Raw genomic sequence first — 8,954 nt, forward strand, 5'->3', positions numbered from 1 at the left:
AACATTCCTTACTTTTAATGGAAGGAAATGTAACGAGCTTTTACTCTAAGTAATTTTGGACCATTCTATTGGTCCATTCATCTTGAAATTTACATAACATGTAAAGCGCAGCTGGTGTCTTCAAATGTGAAAAAATGGAGATACAAGATTTTGATCCAGCAGTGACTGTATGCAAAATACTCTAATCTGAAAATGATTTAGACCAAAATGCATTGAAATTTCCCTCTTGGAACTGGGATCTTGTTAAATAATTACACAACATTTAGATTTCTGCCCAACTTTCAACTAATTATTCTAGTGAAACTCTGATAAGAGTGTCCTGAAAATTATATATAGAGTTTGTATTTTTACAAATTCACTTCAGTCATTACTTTAATCGATATGTGCCACACAACACGCATTTATCATGCTATAATATATGCTTGAGCAGCATTGAATCTGCATGGATCTAACCAGAGTTTACATCGTAGGTAGAAACTAGATGTGTGCAAGAGAGTAGGAGAACCACACTAACAGGCCAAAGGACTTGAAAATGTACTCTGTGTTAGTGGGGATGTCATGCTGTGGGATCTTTGTGAATGCTTTATTTGAAAGCTAATGAACCCTTAGAAGCTGAGAGTTATTACTTTTCCTTTTGCTATACTATTCAAAAGTAATCACACAATTACATGCTTATTACATAGTGAGTTACATAATAACTACATTTACACTGAATGTAACTTCTGTATCAACAGATTTCAATACTTCTGATTTTTTTTTCTGTTTGTTTTAAAGTCAAGCAATGACTGTTCCACTTAACCTGGTAAAGAATGAGTTATTACAATTTGACAGACATTACTTTTGTTTTGGTGTATTATTCAAATGATATAATTACATTTTTATTTACATAGTGAGTCATGCAATGAATCACATTTATATTCCATTTACACTCTACATCAGCAGGTTTGAGTCTGGCAAATGGCAAAAATATAAAAGATGGTTCTTCATTCCACAATATCGCTTCTACTTACAAACAAAAATTTGGTGTGAATTGAAAATTTAGAATCTGTTCTTTTGATTGAAAGTCTTGGTTTGTTTTAACAAGCCATGAGTAAGAAATCATTAATGTTGAATACACCATGCTATTGTTAATTGGCAATAACTGCAACTTCTAATGATTATGTATTATCTTCTTTAATCTCACCCTGATAATTAACTTTGGTGGTGTTTATCCAACTTCCTGTCAGGTGATCCATGTAACTGGCCGGATTCGCTGTCGCCCCGCCCTTGTGCCAGGCTCCTCCCGCTCGCTCCATCGGCCAATGGGACTGGTCGCACTTGCTCACACGCTCCCACCCTCCACTCTTAATGAAGTGCGCATGGAGAGTCACATGTTCGTCTTCCGTGTTAACATGGACCTCCAGGTCACCTACTGTGAGAACAGGTACTGTTTCATAGCACTGTGGAACAGCCACAGGCCTCTAGAGCCTCTCACTGTTTATACAATTTTATAATAAATGGACATGTTGTCTCTGATGTTTGAATTTTCCTTGCTGTCTCCATTATAGATACTGCATACAGATGTATTATAAAATGTATGTTTACCTGAGATCATGTCCATACTTATATTTAGTCACCTTCCAAGTAGTAAGTTTACATTCCTAACTTTTAATGGAAGGTAATGTAATGTAGCATTTCCTTATTGATTGGAAACTTGTTAAATATTTATAGAATATTTTGATTTCTGCACAAGCTTCAACTAATTACTTTGCCTAGAGTGTCTTGAAAATTAGATAGATAGATAGATAGATAGATAGATAGATAGATAGATAGATAGATAGATAGATAGACAGATAGATAGATAGATAGATAGATAGAACTTTATTGATCCCATTGGAAAGTTGTAGTGTTACAGTAGCAAGATATGTAACTGCACATTAATTTACATAAATTAGGCAGACAAAAAATGCTGCTATTCTTAGTTATAGTTTATACTCATTGTGTTGTAAACTACCTCATACCACTTAGAGCAATACCTTCTATTTCTACTTTCTCATACTTCACTCTAACTTATGTCTAATTTTTTATTTCTGCCTAAATTAAATTTATAGAGTTAGTTTTGCAACACAACATGCATTTATCATGCCATAATATATGCTTGAGTAACAGTGAATCAGCATGGGTCTGACCAGAATTTGCTTTGTGGGTAAGAACTAAATTGCATTACTGCAGATTCGCATTTTTCCTCGTATGGGGTTTTAAAGGGTACCAGTCATAGAAAACCAAATTTTCCTAACTGTTTTGAAATAGAAGAGCATGATGTAATTTGTAAACCTTGTTTCAAAATGTACTGTTCACTCTCCAGTTCATACAGTCCAAATATGGAAACTAAACTGCAAAAACAGCCTGAGGTCGTGGTGTCACTAAAACACATTTACACATGTACATATACTCAGCTTAGAGCTGTTTAACTCTGCCCATTCATGTTAAAGTTATAAGGAGTGTTTTTAGCACAGACAGCTTTTTTGTCTCTGAAATAAAGAATAAATAAAGAGAGGCTGAAAAATAGTCATGTAAAATAAATTATGACTGTTTCAGGTACTTAAAACCACAGAAATAAAATAAAGTGAAGTGTTCATTGTGGGCCATTTAATGAATGTGTTTGATGCAGGATCTCTGAGTATATGGATCTGAGCCCAGCTGAAGTGGTGGGACATACTTGCTATCACTTCATCCATGTGGAGGATTTGGACATGATCCGTCAGAGCCACGAAGACTGTGAGTCTTTCTTTCTCTTTACTTGCTGTATACTGTACATCTTTTACTCTCTTTCTTTCTGTCTGCCAGTGTGCCAGTCTCTATATTTCCTCCACTTTTCTCTCTCTCTCTCTCTCTCTCTCCTCTCTCTCTCTCTGCTCTTTTCTTTTTCTCTCTCCTCACAGCAGTGTCCATCTCAGTCTTCTAGTCATCTTGTTTTCTCTTAAGAAACTAATATATTTCAGAGAAAATAAAGGGTAAGAAGTAAAAACACACAGAGATCAGTGAGAGCCTTTGTGGGGTTTAATGCAGGGATTTGACAGATGGGAAAAGAAAGTGATTACAGCTGGTCAGAAAAGCTGTAAAGACAGATAACAGAAGAAGAAAAAACAACTCTGATGTTTTGATATAAAAAGGACAGATGCTCTCACTCATCATGTGCAGCCCATGTGATAGAGAAGCTCAAAAGCCTAGAACAGCTATTTTTGCCAACAGCGCCCCCTAGCCACGATAAGCTGGATGGAACTGTATTTAGCAATGAATTCAGCTCTGGTTCCACTTTATTTGGATAGTCCAATATAGATTATCTACAGATACTTGTTAACAAGCTGTCTGGTGAAACTCAATTGCTTCTCTACAGTGTTAGAGTTAGAATCATATTTAGGGTTAGTTTTAGGTTGTAGGTTCAGGTTAAAGTTGGGGTTAGAATGAGTTAAATACTTAATTGAAAAGGTTAAATTTGACCTGTTATTAAAATGGACATTTTTAACATTTTTAGTCATCATACCATACCACTTACATTCTTGTCATCCTGCGAAGTGTAATGACTTTTGCACGCTTCTGAAATGTCTTCTAAGTTTTGATTATGTTGCCATGTACCTGTGGGTGGGGAAAATAATATTAACCAATAATATCATGTAATGCATTCCAGTTCCAGTTTTTGTTGGCTTTAACACTGGCAAGGTAAACAAACATACAAAAGAATTTTTACCATTTTTTTGGTGTACAATATGACTGTTTTCAAATTCATATACATCACCTTAACCTCAAAATCCATAAATACAACTACTGCTGTAGAATAAGCCTAGTTTTGAGGGGTGTCTGTATTTTTTAGGAAATCACAGCCACAAAGGGTGCGATTTCAAACATAAATATGAACATTCAAAGTATGTAAGCAATATTCACTGTATATCCTGTGTGGAAATCAGTAACCATAAGCAAAGATGTTGGATTAACCTTGTAACTCCTGTGCAAAGCTGCAGCATGTCGTGTCTGATTGACTGCATTTGCAGTAAGAAATGGAAGTTAAATTATCCCATTAGCACAAAGTGTACATCATAACTAAAGCTAATGCTGTTCACTACAGGGGGCTTGTTTGAGAGGGCTGGTGTGTGTCGTATCGAGACTAACTCTATCTAATCCCTAATCTCTCCTCAGTGCTGCGGAAAGGGCAAGTTGTGACTGGTTACTATCGCTGGCTGCAGAGGAGAGGAGGTTACGTCTGGGTCCAGTCATGCGCCACTGTGTCTATCAACCACAAAGCCCCCCACGAACGCAACGTCATCTGGGTCAACTATATACTGAGGTCAGCTCTCTAATGGCTGTGTGATTTGCGTCTGCCTCTGTGTTCATTTTATTTAAGGAGAGGGTCACCAAGTGCCCTCTCTGCGTTGTGGGTGTATGTGTATGCGTGTGTGTTTGAATGCATGAATGTGTAAAAATTATGGTAATAAGCTCAACCACCTCACTCAACAACTCTTAGTCATTCCCCCTCTGTGTGTGTGTGTGTGTTTGTGTCTTTGTGTGACAGAGATAGACAAACACAGACAGACACACGCATAAAGAAAAGTCAGACAAAAACAAGACGAGCAGGCTGAATTACAATGATAATTGGACTGGTGATATATAATTACAGCAAATGGATGTCAAAATTTTCTGGCTGAATGGTGTTTTAGTTAATTAACGCTGTAATTATGAGAGCTAATTAACTTCTATAGCACCCTGCTGGAGCAGCGCTCTTAACAGAAGGGCTTTGAGTGTGTTTCTGTGTGGAGAGGAGGTGTGTGTGCATGTACAGTATGTGTGTGTTGTGGATGAAAGAGACAGAAGTAGGGGATAACACGAGTCACCCTTCTCTCTCGCTCCCTTGTACTGGGGAGAAAAATACATGTTTCTAATAAAGTGATCTTGGCCATGTTGAGTCATTTAAGCCCATTCAGTCAAGTGGGAACTAAACAGCACCTTTAAATGGTGTGACCAGTCTGTGTCAAAGTCAGCTCAGTGGAACAAGCATTAACTTCTAACAGAGTGAGAATACAAAACTGACTGCCAGTGGGTGCAAATAGAGCTGAACAATTTTGTCTGGTTAGTATTGCAATTTAAATGTGTAAGACCAGCATGTTCACATGTTTACAGGCTTGCAACTTTTTAAGGATGATTTAAACTTATGCGAAGATGTAAACGCATTTGCAAAGCGATTCATGGGCAGAGGCCCCACAGGCACAACTCTATACAGACTGCTGTCTGTATCTGAGCAAATGTTGATTGGCTATCAGGCATCACTAAATAAGCCAAACCTGACCTTGCACAAAATCTAAATGGATTGGTTGGCAGAGAAAATGGCAAATTTTTGAAGATGGGCCGTATAAAATTATACAGTGAAAACAATAAAGTGAGTATTGTTTCTTGGACAAAGAGAAAGAGAGAAAATGCAAGACTGTACATTCTGGTTTGAAAACTGTTCATCCTCATGTGCGTGTACATGCAGAGGTATAATTTGGCCTTAATGCTGAAAGTGTTGGGCCAGACTGCCAGTTCACAAACTCTGTGTTATCCTACCTTAATAATTTTAAGACAAAACTGAATAACGTAGCACATAAATAAAATTGCAGCTCTTGCAATTTGAAAATTCCACTGTTTTAAATAGCAATTCGATGTAAAAACGATTTATCATTCAGCCCCGGTTAAAAGCATTCAGCTGGTATCATCACTGAAACATCATTATAACCTCTGTCTTCATATTGCTCTCTCAGTCGGACGGAACTGCCAGACACACCGCTGGATTTACTACAACTCCCAGAAACTCTGAGAGCCGAGCGTCTACGGGCAAACTCCTCTCCTCGGGACATCTCTCCAAAGGCACATGGTATGGCCTGGAATCAGCACATGCATTCAAATTTGCCACTGCTCAAACATTTGAAACAACTGTCGAATTAATGATTTTAGTTAGTTTATTTAATTTTAAATACAATAATAATTTTTACAATAGATTTAAATACAAAACTAAAAACCAAATGGTGTTTTAGTTGTTTTTTTAGAAGAATTAAGGAAAGAGAGAAATCTGCACACATGTATTGCAATCAGCACATATTTCACTCCTTTTTAGATTTTTGCTTGAAGGCGACCCACCAGAGAGTATTTTGGTATACAGATATTATTTTACCATTTTTGTAAGCTAGCATTTGGTCTACCTTCTTGATCACATTAGAGACATATAATTCAATACAAGACAAAAGTATCTATATACAGTTTTGGATGGTCATTTTATTTTAACTTCATTCTTGGTGGTTCAAATACTTGTTACACAGCTCAAAAGCTTGCAGCCAGGCTTTTCACAGAAACCTATAAACCATTAGCAATGTATTAGAATCAATTTATACATCTGTATCTGTAACCAAATTGGTTTTATATTATTGAAAACAGTGATTACAAACTTTTGAGTGCTAGTGTAGTGTAATCTGTAACCAAACCCCAAAACTGTAACCAGACTGGTTTTGTATTACTGAAAACATTGATTACGAACTTTTGACCAGTGGTACACACACACATTGCATTTGTTGTGCAAGTAATTTAGTAGTTTTAAACACCCCATTTCTTTCTGCTCTTCAGGCCCCACCGGAACTCAGCCAGGAAAGGGTGGAGGAAGCCGGAACGAACCTGAGCGTAAAGGAAGAGAATCATACGCTCACCCAACTGTTAACCAGTCAGACGATAGGAGAAAGAGGCCTCATCGGTCCAGCCCTGAAAACGGTCCCCCAGAAACGAGGAGGCGTATGGAAGCATTTCGGCAAAGAGAAGACAGTCCTTCTGGGTCTTCAGATCCAGGCAGCGACAGTGATGCAGATGAGGAGGAAGAAGAGGAGGACAAGGAGAGTGAGTGGGACCATAATGGCAACAGCAAGAGAGTGAAGAGTGAGGAGGGCGTGCCCAAGCAGGCCGGCAGGGTCAGTGGTCTGGATAAAGCCCATAATGGCCGCGCTGTGATTCAGCAACTGAAAAGCGTAGTGACCAGCACGGCTGGATCAAACATTAAAACTGAGCGTTCAACCACCGGAGGGCGATGGGGTCACCCTCACCCCAGTGCCCATGCCACCAGTGGCATAAATGGCTGCAGCCCCCCTTCTCAAGCTCCAGACCCGATCGCTACAGAAGCTCCGGCCAAGGGCCTTTTCAGTCCCCCGTCTCCTACCCTGTCCTCACCCATCCCGGCTTCGCCACTGCCCAGAGAAGAGCGCCCAATTCACAGTGCTCGCGGCCCAGATTATGAGCTCCTCCAGAGACTGGCTGCAGGTGGGGCAGCTGGCCGAGTCCTCTTCCACCCATTGGCCCTCGGCCCTCAGGGGCCTCAGAGCCTTTACGCCCCGAGCACTATTCGCTACGCACCGCCTGAGCTGCCCACGACGCACACTGACAGCCACCGCACTGATCACACCCCCAAATCGCCCGCTTTCTTCCCTCACCTGCAGAGGATTGCTGGGCTGCCACCCTTCAGCGGCTTCTCACCCTCAGAACCGCCATTTCCCCCATCGCTGCCCTTCTGCATGAACGGACTGAGAGGGGCAGCAGGAACGGAGGAGGACTGAGAAAGAGAGGTCAGATATAGAGAGGTGGAGAGAGAGAGATGAGAGGAATTGATTTATCCATGCTCCACCCACAGGTGCATTCTTTTTTAACTACTGTTTTGAGGTTGTACAAGCTTTACAGAATGCTGGTGAAATGTTCAGCCCATTGAGAAATTGTAGGACGAATTATTCACGTTGGAATGCTATTTTTTATTTTAGGATCACTACGTAATGTTAAATGTCCAGTTTAATATGATACAAATAACTAATGGTGTTGTTCACATACCAAGCAGGGTTTAAAAAGCCCATATAATGGAAAACTAAATCTTCTCTTAGTTGGAAGTGCTATGACAACAATGCTAATGTTTCAAAACATGCCATTCACTACCCAGTCCATACAGTCCATACATGGAAACTATGCTGCCAAAACAGCCCGTTTTGTATTAATTGTTTCTGTGATTGTACGAGAACTGACTCATTTACATTTATCCACCTAATCAGTCTACAGTAGTTTAACCCTGCACATTCATACTGAAGTTCTAAGGAGTGTTTCAGAGTGCTTTTTGAATGAGGCAGCCAATCAGAACAGAGTTCATTTACATATATCGATCTTAAAGGCACAGTGACAAAAACAGTCTATTTAATTCTGAAGGATAAAGAGAGGTTGGTAAATGGTCATGTAAAATTTATTATGAACATTCGTGGTACATAAAACCACATGCTCTAAGAGGAAAATACAAGAAAAATGTAGTATATAGGCCCTTTAGCTCTGCTTAAACACATTCATTTAAAGCTTGTAACAGTCATGCAAGCATATTCTTTACTTTATACTTGTAGGTACAGCCTAACTGAATATTATTGGAGTAGACTGTTAGCTGTCTGACACACTATTCAGCCTAGAACTAGTAAAATGAAAATTTTTATTTAATTTACATACAAATTGTAACTGCAAACATTTAATCTTACTTCACGGTCATACAATTTGTAATTGCAAACATGCATGCATTAGTGAGACCCTGCTGTGTGGGTTTCCTCTTTTTCAGTGATGCTTACAAAAGAAGTTTGAGTGCTCCCCCTTGTGGAGACGCCTCAGCCTGCCAAATAGCGTTGCTATGACCAGCCTATACTGTTTGTCATTCAAATTGCAAACTAATTATTTAGCCAATTCATAAAGAACTTTAAATTTAAGAATTTTTTTAAATCAAGTAATCAAGACATCCTAACACACACACATAAAACTATACCATAAAAATAAATATATTTTGGAATGAATTTGAAATAAATTTGTGTGCTAGTTTCTCATTATGGAATTTTTCCCAGCGTTCTGTAAAGCTTGTCCCAAATACTTGACAACACTTGCTAAAAAAGAACACATTT

General features: G+C 38.9%; 1 protein-coding gene across 1 annotated transcript in view; it reads left to right on the plus strand.

Annotated features, from left to right (window-relative positions):
- The window catches only part of npas1 (neuronal PAS domain protein 1), a 46,418-nt gene extending 38,217 nt beyond the window's left edge, over positions 1–8,201 (plus strand). Inside the window, exons 8-12 of the mRNA XM_036563725.1 lie at positions 1,227–1,423; positions 2,651–2,757; positions 4,174–4,321; positions 5,769–5,881; positions 6,625–8,201. Coding sequence (XP_036419618.1) covers positions 1,227–1,423; positions 2,651–2,757; positions 4,174–4,321; positions 5,769–5,881; positions 6,625–7,598 — 1,539 coding nt within the window. The 3' untranslated portion in view covers positions 7,599–8,201. The remainder of the gene's footprint in view (positions 1–1,226; positions 1,424–2,650; positions 2,758–4,173; positions 4,322–5,768; positions 5,882–6,624) is intronic.
- Positions 8,202–8,954: the final 753 nt, after the last annotated feature.

Source organism: Colossoma macropomum, unplaced genomic scaffold (genome assembly GCF_904425465.1).
Source record: "Colossoma macropomum unplaced genomic scaffold, Colossoma_macropomum, whole genome shotgun sequence".
In the NCBI taxonomy this organism is placed as follows: Eukaryota; Metazoa; Chordata; class Actinopteri; order Characiformes; family Serrasalmidae; genus Colossoma; species Colossoma macropomum.